The sequence below is a fragment of the Vidua macroura genome, chromosome 9, assembly GCF_024509145.1.
Source record: "Vidua macroura isolate BioBank_ID:100142 chromosome 9, ASM2450914v1, whole genome shotgun sequence".
NCBI lineage: Eukaryota > Metazoa > Chordata > Aves > Passeriformes > Viduidae > Vidua > Vidua macroura.
In genome coordinates, this window is record NC_071579.1 from 3,409,852 (window position 1) to 3,433,278 (window position 23,427).

The following is a 23,427-nucleotide window of genomic DNA, read 5'->3' on the forward strand; positions in this document are numbered from 1 at the left end:
ACACCCCCTTCCCTTTTCTGCGGTGTTTCCCTTCCTTGAGGGGACAAATGGCTTAAAATGATACAATTCTGATAAAGTGAGGACTGCCCAGGCAGGTGGCGGAGTCATGGTCCCTGGAGGTGTTTAAGGAAAGAGTGGACGTGGCACTGAGTGCCATGGTCTGGCTGGCAGGGTGGTGTTGGGTCACAGGCTGGACTCGGTGATTTAGGTCTTTTCCAACGTAAATGAACCTGTGATTCTGCAATGGCGAAGACAGCTGATTCAGCCCCAAAACGCATGTTGTCACCCTCATGGGCACCCTGAGGGCAGCGCCCTGGTCAGATGCCCTGACATCAGCCAGCGTCACTGGGCACCACCTGGACACCCTGTGGAATGGGGACCCTGGAGACATCCCTGCCCTCTCCCCAAACCTGCCAGCGATACTCAGCAAGGATATCCAGTGACACCCACAAAATCCAGCTCTACACCTAAAATAAACCCAGCCTTCTAACCCCGGTGGCCCCTTCGATGGAATGTCTTCAAATTGAGAGTTAGATTAGATATTAGAAAAAAAAGTCTTCCCTGTGAGGGTGGTTGAGGCCTGGCACAGGCTGCCCAGAGAAGCTGTGGCTGCCCCATCCCTGGAAATGTTCAGGGCCAGGCTGGATGGAACTTGGAGCAACCTGGTCTAAGTGGAAGGGTCGGCAGGATGATGGAACTAGATGTTCTTTAAGATGCTTTCCAACCCAGACCATTCCAGGATTCTGTGATTCCATCCTCCCGGCCAGGCCAAGCCGTGCCCTTGCTCACGCACACACACATGTCACCGGCTCCCAGACCCAGACGGAAGGTGCCCGTTGCTCAGTGCCCCGGGGCAGAGCCAGGCAGTGCCAGGGTGGACACAGCCCCATAATCCAGCCCTCCACTCCCTCCCCACCCCTGAGGCCAGGGAACCTCTGGCAATGGGGGTGCCCACGGCTGCTGAGGGCTTGTTGCTGGCTCTGTCCCCAGGAAGGCCATTATCTGTGCTGAGCCCTACCTAGGCATTTTAGGCGGACTTGCCATGCTAGAAAAACAAGCCTGCCAGAGCCCAGGCTCGCCAGGGCAGTGGAAGGCAGGGGCTCCACACGGGGCACGGCTCTGGGAAATGGGGCTCCCTGACACAGGCTGGCCTAGGGGGACAGAGCATGGTGGACACAACCCTCGGGATTGCTCCCACCCATCTTCTGAGGGTCCAGGCTGATGGGAATGGGGCTAAAAATGGTCTGCTCCAGCCCTGTCAGCTGGAGTAATTAAGTCCTTAAGGGATTATCACGCCTCGTTGTCTAACCAGGAGGCAGAGAGACACAGCCTAGCCTGTGCAGGGCTGTTCTGAAAGGTAGTCCCTCTCTACTGACAGGAACTTTGCCAGGACTTGTCCTCATCCAGCTGGTGATTAAAATGCAAAAATCCCCATGTTCAGGGAGATCACCACCGTTATCTCACCCTAGGTTAAAGCCTTATTTTAAGGGCTCATCAGCTTGATTAGGTTATCAAGGCAAAGGAGAGTTGCTCAGCACCAGCATAATTGCCAGCATCCTCCACATCCAGCTCACCCCTTCCTCCCAGGCAGCCCAAATTCCTTGAATCCTTTTTTAGATGCAAAACCAGCATCTAACAGCAAGGCAGAGGGGCAGGAGCCCACACCCCGGGGCTCCAGCTCCTTTGGAGGTGAGCCATGCCATTGCTCATCCCCCAGAGCCCTGGGGTGGGGATGCTCCTGCTTCCTGCTGCCTCGGGAACTGCTGGGCTGCTACCCACGACCCTACTGCCCAGCTGGCACGTCCCATCCCCAAGGCTCCCCAGGTAATAGCCTCCTTCAGCAGCAGGGTGTGGAGTTTTCCAGGCACAGACTTGCCCAAAAATAATTTTTTCCCTTTGAATGCTGCTGCAAAGCAAGAGATGAGGCTTTTCTTGCACCTCAGACTGGGAAGAGACATATTTTCACTGCAGAACACCCTGACACAGGGCATGGGAAGCCAAAGATGAAGCAGAGGCTTTGAAACAACTCTTTTAAAATTGAATTTGAAAGCAACTAAGATGAAATAATAGCAGTCAAGAACCAGCAGAAGTCTGGGGAGGTTTTAGAAACGCCTTTTTGTTGTCTCTGGCTGCCAATGGAACCTGCAAGGTAGCAAAACCAGGACACAGGTGCTGGGTGATGCTGCATGTCCACCTGCTGAACCCCAGCCAGTCCTAAAAGGTCAGCTTTAGGCTCCCACTGCACATTTAGGAACCTACTTGGTTTTCACAGCAAAGCCTTCAGTGCCTACCTCAGCATCCTTAACTTTGGGGAGAGTTGTGCTTCACTCTGCAGCAAGGCCATGGGATGACCACAGAGAGCCCTGTGCTGCACAATCTCTGTGCTGCAGCTGAGCAGTGGCTTTAGTTCATTAAGCTCACAAAATCTCCTTTCCCAGACTAACACCCAGCAGGAATCTCCTTGAAGTCAGTGAAGCGTGGGCAACATCAACAGGCTGAGAACCTCTAAAGGCAGCCACAATCTCGCCAAAATAATTTAAGCCCTGCAGAACTTGTTTCATGCACCTAAAATGTCATTTTCAGACACAAAACTACTCAGATCACCTCTGTGCTGGGTTAGAGAGGAGACAAGGAAAGAGTGGTTGGATTTTATGTGTTCAGCCCTTGAAGTGATGGAAAAGAGTGCATTTCAGAAAATGGAGAAAGACTTTTATTGTCCTTTTTAAAAGCATGAATCTGTCTATAAAATGTTCCGAATGGCCAGGCAAGCAGACCCAGGACCTCCTCATTCCCCTTTAGTTGTGAAGGTTCAGGACCACAGGGAGATCCTGAAATGGACTTTCTTCCTTGAAAATTATAGAACACATTCCTACCTAATTGTGTGATTCCAGGAACTGACTCCAAGGAAAACACGCAACCAATGCAAGACTCATGATACAATCACGGCAGCCGTCACTGGCATTTCACAGGCTGCTCAGAGAGGTTTGCATCCAACACCCCTGCAAGCACCTTGGAAATACCAGCTGCAGAGGAAGCTCAACAGTTCTCCTTTCTCCAGACTTCACAAGATGATGAACTCAAGAAAGTCCTCTTTGATCTGCAGCACAGCACTACTTAAAGCATGGTCCTTCTGTGAATAAAAAGAAAAAGCCTCACTTCCCTCAGAGAGCAAGGGAAAATTGTGCCACTTGCCACCTCCCTGACATTCCAGTCCAGGTGGCACTTTTTCTTTGGTGGCACAAGTCACACATCAGCTGAGATATGGCTTCAGACAAGACCTTTGGCAGCATCTGTGCCACAAACCTGCCAGCTTTGCCGTGACAGGGAATAACACCCGGAGTGGATGCAAATCCTGACTGCTTCCCACGCTCTGCATTGGCTCTGCCAGGCTGACACCTGTGAAGACCAGGATGGCCCCTCAAAGCCCCTGCTGGCAGCTGGGAATTTCTGACTCCACGAGACAGGCTTAGTCAGAAATCGTTGATTTCTACCTTTCAAGCCCAACCAGCCTGTAATAACAAGAGGCACAAAATCAAATCTGGGGTGCATTCTCAGGATGATGAATGTGTTCGCGTAGTTTGCATCTGCAGACAGAATATAGCAGTACCAGCCTTCTGCTATTCCCCCACTGCTGATTCATCCCTGCTCCAAAGGACAGCAGCCATGCTGCCCTTGCTCTTTTCAGAAGAATCCAGGGAGACCAGGAGGAACCGACACTGTCGTTGGTATGTCTGGGTAGGAAAGGTTTTACCTGCAAATTTCAGATCTACTAACAGTCATAAATGATTACCATTACCCAGGCTGCACAGAGCAGATGTTTTCCAGTCCAGCTCATGTTCCCAGCTTTAAGAAGAAGATCGGAGGAGACCACACCCCCAGATTTGCCACATCATTATTTGGCAGGTGGTTTAATTGCAGCGCATGAAACTGAGAATACCACAGGGATGACAATGGAGCACTCCTCTCTTGTTCTGACAGTAGTCCTGCAACGTAAGCAAGGTCTCACCTTCCAAGGACTGCTGTGCCCAATCACAGGTTCACTGAGCAGTGCTGGCTCCATCAGTCCTCGGAGCAACGCAGCCAAACACAGACACTGGACCAGGCTCCTTGCCGAGCTCCTCAATCCAAGCCACGTGAGCACTGGGATCCCCTGCAGCGTCCTTTATTTTGCTGGAATAAAATCAAATCGTAGCTGTGACACCCCCCAGAAGTGGTGTTACTTCCACCTCCAGCAAATTCTCAGACAAAATCTGAGTTTGAGTCAGTCTAGACTTCATGCAAGAGGAAGCCACTGGAAACCCACATCAAGGAGGGAACACAGCCCAAGGGACACAGCAGGTCTTGTACAGGTGGAGCAAAGGGCTGGAAAACTGGGGCCAAGAGAAAAACATTCAGAGCAGCAACCACCTGCTCCAGGCCATCAGCACTCCTGGCAGGCAAAAGAAGGTATCTGTACTCCAGGAGTCTCCTCTACACCCCTGAACCTGTCCAACCATCACCCTCCTGAACAGAGTTACTCTATTCTCCTCCTTTTCCCCAAATTTCTGCAGGACCTTATTCATGAGGAAGCTGGAAGGTACAGAGCTGGGGCTAGGGGTTTTGTTTGCTTCAGTTTCCAGGTCTCACAGGGTGCCTTTCCCTCCCCCACAGGACCGGCATCCCAGAGAGTGCCCTACACTTTCAAACTCCATTACATCTCATCTGCATTCCTGCCAGGCAATGGCCCATGCTCTGGGCTGGCTGCCAGCAGCTGTGCAGCCCCACTCCTCTCCTTCCTGCACTCTGAAGAGCTGCTGGTGTTCAACAGCTCCCCACCAACTCCTTTTCTTCTCAGGGCTGTGTTAATGAGAGCCTGGACATTGCAGAAGCCCTTGTGCTAGGCAGGGCACAGCACGTCTGCAGCAGAGTCAACATTTCAAGTGCTCCAGTGCTCTGCCAGGCATTTTAGCACGTGGGATGGCTGCAGCTGGCACCACATCCCCAGGGAGGCACCTGGGAATGGGCTGTACCTAGGAAGGGAGGCACCAAATAGTCCCACTCAATCCAGAGTGCCATCGGGAAGGCAGCTGCTGGCCATTGCCCAACCCAGGAGTTTCACCAGGTCCACAGGGGAAACGGCTGTCAAAGGTAACTGTGCTCCAAGGATTCTGGGAAGAGTTGCACAAACACCACGGGTAGAAAGTCAGTGACAAAGTGAAGCAACGTAGACTTGCAAATGAGGAAATGAGAGCCTTCATCACGCTGATTGCTGGGCATCCTGGGCAAGGACAGCAGGAGCAATGCAGCAGTTTGCTGCATCACCCGCCAGAGCACCTTGGCAGCACTCCCACAGCTTGAGCTGTTTTTAAAGGAAGCCTCTTATTCAGCCAGAGAAGCACAGGTCAGGTTTTTTTTTCCAACATGAAATGCACTCTGAGCCCCTTGCAGGGATGGATGCAAGTAGACAGTTGTCCAAAAATACAGGACTCGTGGAGTAAAATCGTTGCAGGGCAAGGAAAGGTACGGCACGGATGCTCTCCTGCTGCTCACTAATGAGGACATTGAGGCTGCAGCACCACTTGACCTCAGCCCTTTGGACATCCAAGGACCCACCACTGCGTTTGGCCGGTTCAACCGTCGAGCTCAGAGGGCTGTGACATCCTCCTGTCTGTCTGAGGGCTGTGATGTCCTCCTATTTGAGGGCTGTGATGGTGTCTGAGGGCTGTGACGTCCTCCTGTCTGAGGGCTGTGACGTCCTCCTGTCTGAGGGCTGCGATGGTGTCTGAGGGCTGTGACATCCTCCTGTCTGAGGGCTGTGATAGTGTCTGAGGGCTGTGACGTCCTCCTGTCTGAGGGCTGTGATGGTGTCTGAGGGCTGTGACGTCCTCCTGTCTGAGGGCTGTGATGGTGTCTGAGGGCTGTGACGTCCTCCTGTCTGAGGGCTGTGACGTCCTCCTGTCTGAGGGCTGTGACGTCCTCTTGTTTGAGGGCTGTGATGGTGTCTGAGGGCTGTGATGTCCTCCTGTTTGTCTGAGGGCTGTGACGGTGTCCCCAGCACGCTCCACTGAGGACCAGCCCTACGGCACACCGGCACTGCGGGACTGCAGCGAAGCTGCTTCCATAATAGAAGCCTGAATGCAACAAGTCCTCCTCCAGGATGAAGTACCTCTGCTAAAGAAAAGCAGAGAACAAATAACTGCAATGGTTTAGCTCATACAGGTCCCCCCCATTTAATGCAAACAGCCCTCCCAGGTAGGTGAGGAGCTGATGGTCACACAGTGTCCTCCAAGCTGGAAAGACCAATGCTGGGTTTTGTAGAGGGTCTGCAGTAAATGGAAAGCAAAGCCTTTTCTCCTGGGCTGTACATTAAAAAAAGACACCAAAACACAGCAGAGGTACCAGAGCAGGGGTGGCCAGAGGCACTGAGTTTATTGAGGAGGCTCAATAAACACCTGTGCTCCTTGGCTCACACCTTCACACTGCCACTCCATCACCACATGCCCACACCTGTGGTTTGGCACTGCAAGTGCTTGGCTGTCCTCTTACAGAGCTCCAGGACCTTTCATGTGTTAAAGTGATTTCGTTTTTTCTTGTCCTGGAAAGAAAACAGCGAAGATTTAGAAAAGTTCCACCAACACATAAAGTTTCCAGGGAGCAATATTTGACCCTTGGTGAGGACAGGATTGGTGCTGCTAACAGCTGCTCTACAGGGCTGTACCAATTTAGAAATACAAAACAAGACTGAGGTTCTGCAGAATTTAATTCCAAAACTGTTGTTTAACATAAAAATGTTTTAAAACATGAGTTTTTAAAACATATTTTAAATAAATATGTGCAAGGAGTAGTTTTTCTCCCACAGTGAACTCCTGCAATGATTGCGCAATGCTATTTTCTGGTGTCGTGGTTTGACATGGAAGTGAATTTTCCCAGGAAGTTGGGTCAAACCAATCAGTGGTCAGGTTTAGATATTGGCACCTGGAGTGACCACTGAAAGTATGGACACACCTCTGAGAACACAGGGGGTTAAAAGCAAGAACTCCCAGGAGAACTGTCTCTTTTGGTTCCGGTCGTCAGAGAGTGCAGACTCTCCCCTGCCCAGCCATGGGCTGGGTGGGGGAGGGGAAGCCACGCGGCCTTGTCCAGGTAGGCCGAGGGGCTGAAGGTCTGGAACCGAGCCAGCTCCTGTGGACGGAAGGGTGGAGAGAAGCGGAGATGCCTTTGTTCCCCCCCCCACAGAGGGAAAGTGACGGAGAGCCTGGCAGCACCTGGAAATTTGCCGGCAGAGGAGAAGGAGAAAGGGGGGGGGGGATAGTGCCCAGCGTGGGAGACGGAACGCTGGACCGAGATATCAGCCGTCCAGGGAGTCTGAACTTTTAACCCTTTCCAGGAAATGAGGGCTTTGTAAAATATTACTCCTCCTTGATTTGTAGTGGAAGAGAGACAGTCTGGGACCTGAGATGTTAGAAGAAGAAATATTTAGGTGGGAGGAGATGATGAAGTAGCTTTTGGCTGGACTTTTCTTGTTAGCCATGGACTGAACCAAAATTTCCTGCAATAGAGACTGCATTTTAGGGGGATGCAGTGGTGACCCAAGGAGACCTGTTTCAGCTTCAAACAGCACAGGAATGGCAAGAACCGAAGAAAGCTGAGGAGGGAATGGTGATACCCTCTGTCTTCGGGAAGAAGGTGATTCCTGTTCTTGGACCCTTGACCCCAGGGGAAAATGGGGGGGACTGTAGTCCCAAGATGAGAAGCTGAACTATTGTATCCTTGGGTCCGTGGCAAAGCATCCTTAAAGGAGCCCTATGAGCAGTCTGTCCATGCATGGTGGTGAGAGCACTGTGACATGGAAAGGAGAGTGTCACACTGGCAGATTTTCTCTGGGCGGTTGCCATGTGTGACAGGGAAACACAGGGTGTGGCAACTGTGTTTCCTGGGGGGTCTGTGGCGCAAGAGAGACTTCTCTCTCCCTTGATAGTTTGAGTATTGATTATCTGAAGGGTGGTAATTTGATCAGGAATCCCAGGTGATGTTTCATGGTGGGTGTTTTTGGAATTGGGAGGAGGAGGGGTGTTTTAAAAGCTCTTCATCCTGGATTTAGTTTATGTGTTTTCTGTATTAGTAGTAGTTTAATAAAGTTTTTTCCCCTTTGTTATTAAGCTTGGGCCCGCTCTGCTCTGTTCCTGATAACATCTCACAGCATTTATTTAGGGAAGGTGCATTTTCATGGGGGCGCTGGCATTGCGCCAGTGTCAAACCATGACATCTGGTGTTATCAAGAGTCAGCTTTAACAATAAGGAAATGGTAATAAAGTTATGATTATAATTAAGGCAACTCTAATGGGATTTTGTAGACTGTGATTGGCATCCCAAGTACAGCATCACACAGAAAGGGGAACATACAAGGGACAAATCTCCAGGACACCGTCAGAATTAGCAACTGCTTGGTTAATTAGAAAGCTCCATTTTATAAAATGCAGGAAACAAGATTAATTTATAAATCAGTTTATTTACAGATTTTGTTCTCTTAAAGTACATTTCAGTTACCAAAGATATTTACACTGGTGTACACAGGGACCATCCTGGTTATTTTACAGTTCTTAATTACAAAAAAACCTCCCCAACCCCTCCACATCCTTGGGTCGGTCTACTGTGCAAAGCTGCTGTGGATGTGAACATGAGCTGAAACTGGCCCAAACCCCAAGTTACCAGGTTATTTACACATACACAGTAAATGGGTTTCTTTTCAGCATCTCCACAACACAGTACACGGGAGACCGAGCCTCCCAAAAGGCGGCTTTGCAAATGTGTATCAAAAGGCTCTGCAAAATCAAGGAACCCCCCCCCCCCCAGTAAATGCAGGTTAATTACAGTATTCCTTTTTCATCTGTATATAATTTTGCATTTAACACTTAAATTACAAGTAAGTTCAATAGTTTGCTTTTCTCCATTTTAGTTGGTTTGTAAACACTTCAGATGCACTAAATACCTTGCAAGACTCAAATGTTTGTCTGCTGAAAAGTACTTTGTTTTCCTAATACTCTTAAGGTAGCAAAGAGATATGAAAGTTGGAACTGCACACAGTTCCTTGCAGAATAGTCACTTAAAAGGTCTCTGTCACTGTGCTACTGAAGGTCTTCTGCAGGTACACACTTATTCAAGTATTGCAAAAAGCTAAGGCCACTTTTTCAAGAAAGGAAAAGGAACAAGATGGGATTTTTCAATCCCTCATTCCACCTTGTGAGGAACAAGCCTTCTCTGAAAGGCAGAAGTACTGATATTTCAGGGCTTGGCTCACAGAGCATCCTGCTGTTACAGAGGTACTCACACTCCGTGCTCCCACAAGCCTGGGCTTTCCAGCCTGGCTCAGAGATCCTTCCGAAGATGGAGCAGCATGTCCCCAGTGATGACAGCTGCTGCCCCAAACAGCTCACAGGTCTCAGCAAAATGTCCCAGCCTTGAATCTTCTTATGTAGTTGCACCAAGATAACCAGGATGCAGAAATATCATCTTGTTCTTACAAAGGGAAGGTTGGGGAGAGAAGCAGAGAATTCAGCCTGTTTGTGGGACCCCAGGCTCCCCCATATCTCCTCACTACCAGCCTGACCCAGCCTGACCCTTGCTTCATCGCAGTAATCATCAGTCCACAAGTACTCAACCCACTTGAGGTTTTGAACATACACTCAACTCAAAGCAACTCAACACACGTGAGGTATTGAGAAGGTAATTCATGTACGTTCAAGTCATTTTAGGGTTACTCCTAGCAAGGATTGCTACCAAAAATAAATCAGTGATGCCTGCAAAGGAACAAAGCCATTACTTAGACACAGCTTCCTTCTGTCCAAACACCTGATAAAAACAGTTAGTGCTTCTGTGAAGGGTACTACAGCCAAAAGACAACAGGCACACAAGCTCCAACAGGCCCCCATAACCTGTTGGGCCCAACTGCACAACCTCTCCACTCCTGCTGGACAGACCAGAAACACCCCCTGAGGCCCTCAGAACAGCAAAAAGCCCTGGGGATGCAGGACAACCTTCTCAACATTGGCCACAGAATCTACAGAACAGAACCTGACCTGATGCTCCAGGTACTAACCGACTCTGCAGGTTTCTGTCCTCTTTCCATAATTGCTACCTATAAAAATAGCAATCCTTGCTATTGAAAGAGATACACCCAGGAAAGGGAATCTGAGGTGGTGACCCAGTCAGTGACACCATGCTGGTTAAATCTAGCAGCTTTAGTTTGCTTCTGTCTTAAGTATCCAAAGGTTTCCTGGTTCAGCATCATGACATTTGACATGAACAAATGAATCACTTGAGAAAAAAGCTGAGCAATGCTCCAAGACCATTTGACTTCCAGCCAGCCAAAAGGCCCACTACTGAGGGACAGACATACATATTCCCACTGGAGGTGTCCCTATTCACCAGTATCTCCTCCTTGTTCTTCCACTCACAGAGCTCCCATGGATATGGCTCACCACTAACTCACAAGTGAGGTGCTGGCAACACTATATCTGAGAATCTGTATGGACCTCTGGCAAATCCAACATTTCCCAGTGCTGTCCCTGAAGAATTACCAGCTGTGTGTCATTGTGCAAAATGCAAATATTCCAATGATAGCTTTCAAAAAATCCCAAACAATAAACAACTAAAAAAAAAAAAAAAAAAAAAAAAAAAAAAAAAAAAAAAGAAACCAAACTGGAGCAGTAGAAAAGGTATGCACAGCAGGAAGCCCAAGAACCAAGCACGCCTGTTGTGGCCTGCAACATCTTTGAGGCACCTCTGAGGGCTTCAAAGTGTCTGTCTACACTCCAGTGCCTGGAGAATCTGACTTTCCTCTGGGTCTTGTCCCAGGTTAGCAAACAGGGACATCCACTGTTAAGGCATCAGCGTTTGACCCCAGATTGTCTGTGTTCCTCCACAAAAACCACAAGAACAGGAAGAACAGGTCAGGAACCAGCACTCAGCAGAATGACACCGCAGATGAATCCAGCCAAATCAACCAAAATCAACCACATAATATGGTGCAGAAGTTGTGGGAAAGGAAGGGAATAGAAAGAGCTGGGAATTTTCACACAATTTTTCAGCTCAGCCCCCTCAACTGTCCATTGTCTCTGAACCAGCTGCTTCGGTTTTCAAGCTCCACTCCTAGACCTGTCTTTGCGTCCCACCCTTGGTCACTGAGGTTTGGCTGTTCCTACCTTCACCCCCTCGTATCTGCCTTGTGAAGCTGGAGGTTTTGTGTGAAGAATATAGGGCTCTGCAAGTTTCCAAACCAGATGCTCTCTCAAGTTTGTCTGTCTCAAAACACAAGACAGTGCAGCCAACTGCACTGGACACTCTCCTGTAATCCACATAATAAATTATCTGAAAATAAATAAAAAACCCACAAGCACAAAACATGCAGACAGTCAAGCACCAGACACTGCTTTCTTTGGTGAATACACTCTGTTCTCTAAATTGTTCAAGTAACACCTTCTCCAATTCATTAGGTGACAGTAAGGAGAAAGCTGAGGGATTGAAGGCCAAATTTTTGTGAGGAAATGTTTTCCACTCCTGCATGTCTCGTGCCTGAGAAAATCCTGAGTATCCATTATCTGGGAGCAGCTGGTGCTCCAGGAAGAGAAGTGCTACATGGTAGGAGGAAAGTTGTCCATGGGCTCATCTTTCACACTTGACATTAGGCAGGCTTTATCTTGCTCCATCTCAGAGCAAAGCAGCAAGAATTCTTTACTTGTAGGCAGGAAGAAACATCATCTAATTTCCCTGGACTGGGCTGGCACCATGCTCGGTACCACATCACAGAAGAAAGATGAAAACCAGCTTCATGGAGAAGTGAATTAAATAGGCTCTGAAGCAGAAGGAACTGATGCACATTGTTAGGGCTTCAGGAGAAGATGTGTTAAGATTATAACACTGTTCAGTATGGTAAGTCTCTGTTTAGGACAAAAACCTGACCAAACTGTTGCTTCTCCAAATTACACACATTTCTAAAGACAAGTTGAGTACTGATGGCTGACCACCATTTCAGCAAAACAGCCAATATCCCAACTTAACCCAACTCTTTCAGGGAACAAGCTGAACATGTCAAAGCCTCAGGCCGGGGCCCCAGGCAGCTGCTGACAGTTATGGGACATAACTGACAGTTATGGCACATGAACAGTCTTGAGCACTCCTCAAAGCAGGCTCAAGTGAGGGATCAGCTTGTTTCAAACAATAAATCTGGTGCGAGGCCTTGGCAGCCAGTTCAGGTTCTTTTCATCCCATCTGAACTGCCTGGGAACCCCATGCGTGGAAGTCCAGCTGCAGCATGTGCAGGGAGGAGAGCAGATCAGAAGTCAGAGAGGGCTGTGACGCCGTGGTTGGCAGCTCTGAGCTCACTTCAGCACTGTTAGACAAGCAGCAGCCTCCGCTGTTTCTCATTTATCTGGTTCAGTACATTAACAGTGTCTCTGATTAAGGCCTCGAAGATCCCATCTGCCAACTGCATCTTGACACACAGTTCATCCTCGTCGTAGTTCACCCACTGCGCTTCTTCCTCGTGGAGTTCCTGCACCTTGGAGGGTAGAAAGGCAATAGAAACATTACAATTCTGTTGCTTTAAAGTAATATTGCCTGCAAAGTTCCAGAAAGAGTCCAAAGCAGAGTCTGCCTGTCAACAACATATCTGTCTTTGTAAGAGATTACAGGAAACGCTTGGAATAGCAAAACAAACACAGATCTGTCTGAACCAGGCATTTCACTGGATGAATGTTTTCTACTCTTCACTGCAGCATCCATTTTAAAGGCTTTCACATTCCTGCACAACTTTTTCACTTGAAAGGACTCAGCTAATGGGATAGTCTCGGCCAACAGTAGAAGCTATATTAATTAATTAGTTCCTAATTATGTTTTTGCAAGAAGTTGATTCCATGCGGCTTAAACTAGCAAGAAATAATGGAAAGGCCTTGAAGAGGGCAAGGGGTATAAGAAAAGATTTCACTGCAGTTCAGTTTATAATATAATAAGAAAACTTTAGGGAAACAACTAACTTCCAATGCTTCTGCATAGGAAGACAAAATGCTTGCAAGTGTTATAAGACAGCATTACAACTCATTTGCACAGAATACTCCATGCTTCGTTGGATTTGACAGCATTACTGCAAATGGAATTTTGTACCAGTACATTCAAAAAGTACTTATTTCCTTCTATTGCTAAATTATTGACAAAGAAAATCCCCTTTTAGTGCTCACTGACAAATAGGTGGTTTAGTATCAGAATGAAATATATCATTTCATTCAGCAAAACAAGTCTTATTGAGAGTCTCTTGAAATTGGATGTCTTCAATTAAACTTACTAAAAATTTGTCTTACTGACCATTTCAGTATTACAGACAAACCTTAACAGATCTCAAACATTTTAGAAACAAGGAATGAATGCAAACATCACTTGTATTTAAAATGACAAAAAAACCCTGTTAAAAGCTCTGTCTCTGCTCAGCTTCAGCAGAAACCTCCTTTGCCCATAAATCTTACACTCTGACCTCAAAATACATTTACAGTGTACAAGTGGGGCAGAGACCTAAACACTGCCAAACTAAGGTTAAACATACTGAAAAATCCACTAACCCAGGATCAGTATGTAATAGTGTTATTTTCTGAGACAGAACATGAACTATAGCCCCAACACATTCTCTTCCTTTTGCCTGAAGCTAAACCTCCCAGAAACTGGTCTGTTTTGAAGCTGACAGCTGCTGTGGCACAATGATGATTCAATAACCCCAGCAGAGTGTGAAGCCCAAGAAAAGCCTGCTGTGGGAACCCCAGGGAACTGGCACTGCTGCAGGATTTGCAGCCATTCATAAAGTCCTACTTAGACACGGGGCTTCAGGCTGACAGCTCCTTTCTCCCTCTCTTAAGAGAGCTTGGGGAGAGGGGCAGGGATCTCATCCTGCAAACAGCTTTGGAAGAGTCATGCTGCCTGCTTACAAATCTGTGCTACCACAGCAAGTGCCTCTTTCCCACACAGCTGTCAAGGACAAGGCATTAATGGCTTCATTAGGCTTGTTACTAATAAGGAAGAAGCAACACCATTTGCAATCAAACTTTGAAGGAGTGCTGTAGGTGAAAGATAATTTAAATGGAAGGCTAACAAGTGGTAGATAATTGGGTGTGGGTTTTTATGGGGGTGAATGTCTGAAAGAGACTCCTGAACTCTCACACAGAAACGTGCTGCTTGCAACCTGTATGTGCTGGTTGTAAATACTGATAAAGTAAACAGCAGCATGTCCCAAGTCCTCCCATCAATAAAGAAGCATAAGATAGAAGCAGCAATTTGCAGACTGATCATGTGTTATGTGTCCGCTTCATAGACTGTTTAGATAAGGAAAAGAAAGAGACAGGGGTCATGAAAGGAAGAAGTGATGCTGGAAAAGGATTCCCTAAAAGCAGAAGTGATTTGGGAAAAAAATATAGGGGGCTCAAAGGGAGAGGGTGAAGATGGCTGCTGCAGGAAAGATCCTGGAAATGGGGGAAGATCCTGAACACAAAGGAGGTGGGTGGAGACAAATGCCAGGGGATGCCCAGGGACCTCTACCGATGACATCCAAGGCTGGTAACCTGGAGCAGCTGCACCACAGGACTGGCTGGATTTTCTGCCCAGCCCTCCCAGGCCAGCAGCCATTCCAATGCTGAGAAGTGAAGTCAAGACTTAGTGAAGGTAACACTGAGGATGGAGGAAGCTCGTGAGTAAAATAATCAAGCAGGTTAAAAGCTCTGACCTCACTGGCCTTGAACAAACCTCAATATCCAGATCCACGCTAAGGTGCTGTTTATTCTGTCTCCCTGACAACTGTGTGATGAGACAACTTCTTTACTGTGCTCAAGCAGGGAAGAGAGATAAAGAAGTAAATGAGAGGGGAGAAGGTACTTGATCCAGGCAGAGAAAGGCTGGATGTTTAATAATACCAGAAAGAAAAACAGTATCAGTGATTAATTTTCTCTTGCCTGTATCATTCCTCCCTCTCTCAGAGGCAGAGTGCACAATTTCCTTTGGCATTAGGAGGACTTCCTCGAGCATACTTTTGGAAAACTGTGAGAACGTGCAATTTGCAGCTGCAGGTAAGTCCTGTTTACAGTGTATTCAGAACACGTGTGGAGACTGCTGTGCTGCTTTGCAGCTCTGGCTGCACATCTGAGCCAAGGCAGTTGCAACTCCTTTGTCTGGGAAAGATTTGATCCATTTGTTGTGGATCAAACTGCTCCTAAGTAACTGAGACAGTTTCTTTAATATTTGACAACTATCATGGCTTGCAAGGAAATGGGCTTTGCACTTTCTCATGACAAAAGTAAAACTTCACATGTTTGATATTAGGAAGCAAGATCTCTATACCAGAAAGAAACTGCATTTGGGTGAAGTCAGGAAAACTACAGTTTTAATGAAACTGAATTCCACCCTACATGAAAACATAAAGAGCAATGAAATGCAGAAGGCTGTGTGGTATTTTTTTCCTCTGTTTTTTTTTTTTTTTTTTTTTTTTTTTTTTTTTTTTTTTTTTTGTATGCACACTTTTTATATTAAAAAAAGAAAACCAAACATTTAAAGAAGGAAGGAATGCACACAAAAGAAAAACCAGGAGATAACATGGTCACATGATCCTGCTGGCCCTCTACTAAATGTCACAGCACCTAAAAAAACCCCACATAAAGTAATCAGAAAGAAATTTAGAGAGTGACTTAGCATGTTTTGATTTCTTGATATTCCTGTTCAAAACCAAGAATATCTCTAAAATATACTACATTTAAGTAGTCAGTAGGCTATTTGGGAGACTGAAAAGAATAAGCATCCACGTACAAAGTAGTGTCTTGGAAGAAGGCCAGCAGGAGGAAGGCAGGCAGGTGCAGTCTCACAGCCCTTTGCTCTCAGAGTGCCTGGAAACCTTAAGACACAGCATACAAACAGCCTTTCAGTATCTTCTTACTGTGCACTCCCCTTGGGTGTAGATCTGGCGTGCTGCAGCAGTGGCACCTCAAGCTTTCCAATTAAGCCAGCTAGGGAGGAACAGCTCCGCTTTGTTGCAGAGCTTCTGCACAGAGAAACATTTTGGTTGTTAAGTGAACAGGTCAGAAGATCAAGCGCTTTGCAGCACTCTGCTGGCAAGCTCCTCAGGTGTGAAAACCAAACACATAGGTTTGGCAGTATCATGTGAACTCTGCTTTCTCAAGCTCCACATAAAAGAGAAGGGGGGGCTGGCAGGGAAAGCAATGGCAGAGTTTGTTCTAGCCCCATGCAAACAGATCAGCACAGGGAGTTTTGGCTGAAGACCCAAGTGGGAAAAAAAAGCAGTGGAAACAACCTATTGTCAGGCACCTGAACTTAAATAAGGAGAGAGTTCTTGCTGTAGTTTAAAAACAAGTTTTGAAAGGTGCTGGCAGCCCTGATGTACCAAAATGTACATTTGACATTCTCCACAAAGAACAGACAGCACACATGTGATAAAGGAAGAACATGAAAGGACTAAAAGGGAAGAAAGCAAATACTTAGACATTCCTTTAACTTGGTTTTAAACAAAGTAGCTTTTCATAAGCTTGTTTACTTTTCATTACTTGTTTACTAAAAGCCAAGATTTGCTGTAAATGTTAGTAACTGGAGGAAATATCCAGCATATCAGAGGGATCCCTGAAGAATCCCAATATAAATTATTTTCTGAAGACAGAGATGCCTGATTGAAGACAAAACGAATGCTGCAAAAGGGAGAAGAGGAAGATGCTCTTTTGTCACTGGCACTAAAACATGACTCACCACATTGGTGTCAGTGCTGGGAAAGCACAGACCAAAGTGAAAATGCAACTAAAAGTGCAGCAATTGGAGGAAGCTGCAAAGCTCCAGGCAGGGCAAGGAGGCAAAGGATTAACCTATCCTGTTCTCCCTTTTGTTCCCAGAAAGTGTGATGGGCAGCCTAGAGGTCCCAGTGTCACAGAGATCACCAGTGCTGCTTCTCCTGCTGTGCCCCTTCCCACAGGCATGAACCTTCCACTGGGAATTAAGTTTAATATGATAAACCCAGAATGGCACATCCAGGCATAATCAGGGAGAGAGGAAGTTCAGTCAAACAGCCTGGCATTTGTTTCTGTGCCTACAGAAGAAATAAAAGTCATGCCCAGCTCCTGGGTCAGACAGAACTGGACAGTCAGGTGTGTTCAGTCTTCTCAGTATCATTAAAATACACAGTTGTCTCAGCAGAAAACTGTGAAGGGATGTTTTCATTTTAAGGTTAATTTGACTTAACGTGGAAATGAAGAAACTGGGAAGAAACTGTGCTGTAAGTTTAAACGCAAGTAACAGAAGCCTAAGAATATTCATCTCTGCTTTAAAAAGATCATGTTTTATTCTAACAGTCATTGCCTTTACAAGCATCAAAAGAAGGTGGGGAATCAATCAGCTCATGTGTGTATTTACATGACATCCCCTACACACTGTAGTGGTGCATACTGGCTACATCTTCACACAAACTGGAACTAAGTAGTTTGAATTGTGATTTTCAAAGACGACTCTACAGCACCTAAACCTACAAAAGCAATCTCATTTTCCCTTTCAGGAAACTGCTCTCTTGTACTACTTGAATACACTTTCAGCATAATCTGGAGAATTCTAAACCTGGCCTCTCAGTTTAGAGCTACCCCATGAGCTACTGGGGATAGGCAGCAGGTCTTGCACCTGTATATCCACTTCTGGCCTTGGGTCTGTGTTACCACAGAACTCATGACCTTAAGCTGGGGTTGACTAGGAGACAGAGAAAGCTGTCCAATACTTCATGTTTCACAGAGACTTTAATAAAATAGAGTTCAGTTTCTCTTGCCTTATCTCCTTAGATTTTCAGTTAAAAGTTCCTCTGATAGTGCCTCACATCACAGTATAAATTTGTAAGAAATGCCCCTGGGACTGGCTTATTCCTAAAGCATAGCATGCTGCAACCTTCACAGAGTTATTTCCAGTCTTCAGCTGAAGTGTTATTACCATATTCTTGTGAAAACACAATAAAATTAAACACATTATTTATTAGGCCAAACTTGTCAAAGCTCAATTAATCTTTGATATCTGGCTCTGCATGTAAATCACAGACTGGATTGTCTGAACTTCAAACATCACTTGAAGCACTCTGGATGCCTTCAACTAGAACAAATGTTTCCAGCCAGGAATCTTTCTTTCTAGCTATGTTGCAAAAAAATTAGGAAGTTGGTACACATGCATAATAGCTGTTATATTAGTTCCCTTCGGGATCGAAACATGGAATTTTTTGGTGCATGCTTTAACAAAATCTATATCCCAGAATCAAGTGTATCAGGATGTACTGGGATTTATAAATAGATATTATATTTACATACAATTAAACCCCTGTGTTGGAAACCTTCCAGTGATGGGCAATTAAAAGACCACACGACCGACAACTCCAAATTACTCATATGTGCTCGTTGTGTGGAATCAATTCCAGGTGTAATTAAGTGAAGCAGTGTTAATGATGACTCATATTCCCAAGCAGAACCTTCACTATCATTATAGCCAATAAAGATGTTAACCATCCTGGCAATACAAGACAACAAAATAACTTTCAAAAACTGTACACAGCCAGACATGCTCCATCTTAGGCAGTTTTAACACTGAACTGTCTCTGCCCCAGTGGCAGCTGCATTCACTAGTTTAATTACATTCTCTGTATCACTGTCTCAAATAAAATAATAGTACTTCAAAATAAAAACATTTTATATTAAAGTAAGAGGAAAAACATATTCCCATCTCAAAGAAAAAAATTTAAATAATTCAAATATTTAATTGTTTCCTTCTGGAAATTCATGCTTTTTGGGAGTGAGTGAATTTATACTGCAGTCAAATGAGTAGGCAGAATTAACTCAAGTCACCTTCCCTCACTGGCACTGGACTTTTGACACCTCATGTACACTTTGTATTTTTTAAACAGTATGACTGAATACTGAAAATACATTCATATGCCACACTTCAGTCTAATGGACAGCATCTGACAAGATTGTTTGTTTTCATCCACTTACTAGTATGTGATCCACCCGGTCTCGTTTCTTCCGCCCAAATTTCATCATCTTCTGCCAGTCTGTTTTGTGGTTAGGCTCTTTCCTCAGGCTGAACAACTTCAGTACTTCAGCTGCAATGAAGTTCTACAGAACAGTAAAGGTGAGATTTATCACATTTGAGCTAAGAAATTAAAGGTATGCACAAAGCAGCTGCCCTGAAAAGTCACACTATAGATTTCACATCAGCTTGCAGGACAATTATTAAACCCAGAAGTGGGGGGGAAAACAAGACACCCACTGCTGTTTCAACCTTGAGAACAGACACTTTCAACACTACACAAACAGGATTCCGACAATTTATTTTACGGGAAAATATTAAAGAAAAGCAGGGTGAGAATTTGGTGTCCTTGTCCTGTGTCCCTGCTGTCCCCAGCCACATGCTTTTGAAAATCTTCTCAACCAACAGAGTGATTTAGATAATACTATTTCTTTATTTTCTTTGCTTTCCTAGACAGTTAACACACTGTATCTTCAGCAGGTTAATCAAAACTTAGTCAACTCCCTCAATTTCAGAAGAAACAGTGCAGGTGGAAGTTTTCATTTGTGTCCTGATGAGCATTATGGAAGGTTCTTTGTGGAGGGCTTTAAGGGAGACGTGTTTTTCCCAATGTCCAAGCCCTGCAAGTTTAACCTAGGTCCAGTCAGGCTCTCATTTGTCCGCCAGGCTCTGTGATTTTCTCCCTCCTTGAGCCCTACCACCAATAACATGGAGGGCTCCTCTGGCTTGTCAAATACGACAATGCCCTCGCTAGTCAAATTTTGGGTTCCTCTGGGCAACTCCTGCTGTCCTCGGAGAGGCTGGTATAGGTGTGTGTATCTGAGTGAAAAATCTAGCTCATCCCATTTGGCCCAACCCTACTGTTGGATCCATTCCAATTTAGCCATACAGAGCTCCACAGGAATCTGCTACAGCAGCAGGCTGTCAGTATACCAATGTTATAAGATCAAGGTAATCCTGGCAGTTCTACACAGAGGACTGAGGTTTAAAAACAACCAGTAGCAGTCATAAGGACAGGGAGGCCAATCTGTTGAGTATAAAAGGACCATTCTGACAAATTTTCTTTCAGGTTGGTAATCTTTCTTTTCTGAACTAATCTCCTGCTGGATACACCTCTTATGATCTTCTAACACTCAGGTAAATGCCAGTTCAGTGTTTTTCATTTTACTTTCCCTGCTCAACAAAGATTTTTTCCTACCTTGATTTCATCCAGATCATTTGGATCTTTGACTCGGCGAAAATAAGCAGATGCGATCCTACACGGTTTCATCCAAATGGGCTGATTCAGATTAGGATCCTCAGCAAAGATTTCCCCAAAGATCTCTCTTGTTAAATCAAATACCACCTGAACAAAGGAAAAAGCAAAAGTTATGCTTCTTTTGTCCATGATAAACTTTCAGAGGGCAAGACCAAAATGCCTGAAGACCATACCTTTCTATAAACCTGCTTGTTTATGGTGTCTGTGTCCTGCTCTTGGAGGGTACCACAAAGATCTGTTTTAAGGCTGCAGCTTTGAAGATCATGACCCAGTTCTTTCAGTTTCCAGAGTTCCTCAGCTGCTGCATGCACCATCCCTTCCACCTCCACTGCAGTGTGAGGGACTGCCAGGGGCTCCTCGCTCGGCTTGGTCGGCACTTTCTGCGGCTCTGCCTGGGGCAGCACTGCTGGTTCCTCAGCTTGCTTCTGCTGCAGCTTACGGGAGCTCAGGCCATAGTCCTCATCAAACCAGTCTTGGTCATCTCCCAGCACACTCAGGAACTCCCGGTTGAGCTCCAGCTCTGCCAGTCTCTTGGCAAGCTCCTCCTGGCCACTGGCACCAAACACGGGACTCTCCTGCGAATCAAAAGCCACAGAGTAAATGTGAAAGCGGTGTCACACCGTTGTGTCCCTCAGCTTACATTTTTAAATGTTTTACTGATGTAGTTGACAATAAATAGTTACCAAAACAAGCCATGCACTGGGATACACAAAAACATATGAGACACAGACAGAGCATACAGGTAAATCTCCACATCATCCAGCAGAACCTGGGAGAAAAACTGGTGCCAGACCACTTTCTTCATTCAATCATCCCCAGTCAAAGGCACAATCAACTCTTAAAATCAGTGCAAGATGTCTGCTACTCACCGGTCTGGGACACATGTCTGGAGAGGAAAGCTCTTCTCTGTCATCTTCCAAATCAGACCTTAGGAAGAAGTTATTCAGTCCATCTGGAATCTGCTTTTCCACCTGCTGGGGTGGAGTAATGGCTTCCTCCTTCACATCACAGAGCTCCTGGTTGCTGAGCTGGATTTTCTCATTTTTGATCTTCTTTATTTGCTGTAACTGATTGACTGTGTCTTTCACAAAATCTCTTAGTAGACTGTCTGTCAGCAAACTGACCTTTTCCAGTTGTTCTTTTGACTTTTCTTCCTCTCTAAGAGGCAGGCTGAGCTGTGCTTCTAACAGGTTCTTTTCTTTTGTCAGCAAATCCAGCAGTGGGGTTGCAGGCTTCTCCGTGACGCCAGGAGAGAGATCATCTAACTTTTCAGCACATTCCTCTCCCAGTGTCTTCTGCCTCTCCAGTTTTTCAGAAAGGAAATCTGACACGTCATCCAACTGAACAGTGGAAACCTCATCCACAACACTAGAAGTGAGAGGAGTGTGGCTGGCCTCCTCTTTTACAGCATCCTTCAGGTAATCCACCACTGACTGCTCCTGGGCAAATGAACCAGTAGCTACAGAAATCTCTTTTATGCTGTTTGCTTTAAATGACAACTCTTCTTCAACCCTTTCCTCAGCTGAGGCTTCTGAAACAGCTGTGTCCACAGGAGCTTTATCCTGGGAATAATTCTCTGTTGTGTTTCTGCTCTGGCTTTCAGCTTCTTTGCCAGGTTTGGAACTTTCTCTATCTTTCTGCTCAGCTTTGTGTTGTTTCTCCAGTCTATCATCAAAGAATGAGTCTTCATCATCCTTATTTTTGTCTAAGTGGCTATCGATACTTTCTGTAATGTGAGAGATTTTCTGAGGAGGAGCAAAAATACCATGCTTTTCTCTGCAGTCAAAATATTTAATATCATCATAAGTTCCATTATTGTTCCCTTCAGGTTTATCCAACTCCACACCAGCCCAAAACCCTTTGGCAAATTTAGTAAGCCCTTTGAACCGCAATGTTCCAGGCTGGACTTTACTCACAAGTACTCTGTCTCCAATGTTGAAATTGGACAAACTATCTGTTTCTTCTGTGATTGAAGCCGAGGCCCAGAGTGGTGAACAAGCTGGAGCCTGTTCTTGCTCCACATCTCTGCGTTCAGCATTTTTCAGAAGTTCTGTTGGGGACTTAAGTTCCAGCAGCCTCCCTGAGTGCATGCTGCCAGAGAGAGACCTGTCACTGAGGCACTCGCTGATTTCGCCATCGCTGCCCAGGCTGGTGGATCTGCTTCGGCTGGCCTGGGTGTGCTGGGACTGCTCCCTCAGGGACTCTCTGTTAGCAGAGAGCAGGGACCCCTCAAAGTCATCTCTGTAGCGTTCCCCAGGCAGTGTTTCTTCAGATGAAGCTTGTTTTCTGGAAGAGGATCCTTCAAAGTCTTCAGGGTATGATGGCTCTTTTTGACTCAAGAGCTGCTGAGAAAGCAGATCACCATTTTCCTCTGCAGATTTGCTGAGTTTGTGAGAAGTCTCCTCTATGCTTGGGCCACTTACAGCATCTTTATTTGACTGGCTCTGTTCTAAGATTTCTTCTGTATCATGAAGACTTTCCACAGCTACATCTAACAGTTCCTTCTGAGAGTGTTTGTTTTCAGAGCAGTGATCCAGTGAACTCTCCCTTCCTTCATCTAACGTCAGCAAGACGTCAGAACTCTCCACAGGCTTAACATTAGAACCTCCACTCTCATATTCCTCTGACTTTATGTATTCCAGATCTTCTGTAATCTCAGATTTATGGCTAATGGTAGGACCAACACCAGCTGCATTTACCACTTTGTTCACTGACTCAAGGGATATCCTGCTAATGTCTTTCATATCTTTGAGATGAGCTGAAGAGCTATCTGAGGAATCACCAGATCCTGCTCTGGAACTCTTTGGTAACACTGAAGCCAAGGAAGTTGTTCCAGAAGGTTCTCCTGCATGGACAGCTGTCACAGCCACCTTCTTGGTGTGCACAGACACAGATCTCTCGGTTCTTGATGGCACAGCTTCTTGAAGGAAAATAAAAAGTGGATTTCAGCAGATTGTACAAGACACATTGTTTTATTGCAAACTGCAATCACAGGTAACTAAATTATTATCAAGGTTTCTGTGTTAAGATACAAACTGGTGCCTTGGAAACATATACTTCTGGCTGTCCTATGAACATGAGCAACTTCCATTCAATTCCAAGGTTATAAAGCT

The 23,427-nt window shown here is 45.8% G+C and overlaps 1 protein-coding gene across 17 annotated transcripts in view; it reads right to left on the bottom strand.

The window, feature by feature from the left end:
* Positions 1-2,687: 2,687 nt before the first annotated feature.
* Positions 2,688-23,427, bottom strand: part of CEP350 (centrosomal protein 350) — a 76,685-nt gene continuing 55,945 nt past the window's right edge. For 9 of the 17 annotated variants that reach the window (XM_053984508.1, XM_053984506.1, XM_053984510.1 and 6 more), the window contains 5 exons: positions 21,184-23,234; positions 20,488-20,889; positions 20,255-20,401; positions 19,020-19,142; positions 8,469-12,535 (listed from right to left, as the gene is read on the bottom strand). In XM_053984508.1, the coding sequence (XP_053840483.1) occupies positions 12,371-12,535; positions 19,020-19,142; positions 20,255-20,401; positions 20,488-20,889; positions 21,184-23,234 (2,888 nt within the window). In that variant the 3' untranslated portion in view covers positions 8,469-12,370. Of the gene's footprint in view, positions 6,575-8,468; positions 12,536-19,019; positions 19,143-20,254; positions 20,402-20,487; positions 20,890-21,183; positions 23,235-23,427 lie in introns of those variants that run through there. The other 8 variants (XR_008438259.1, XR_008438256.1, XR_008438257.1 and 5 more) reach the window with 8 other exon arrangements.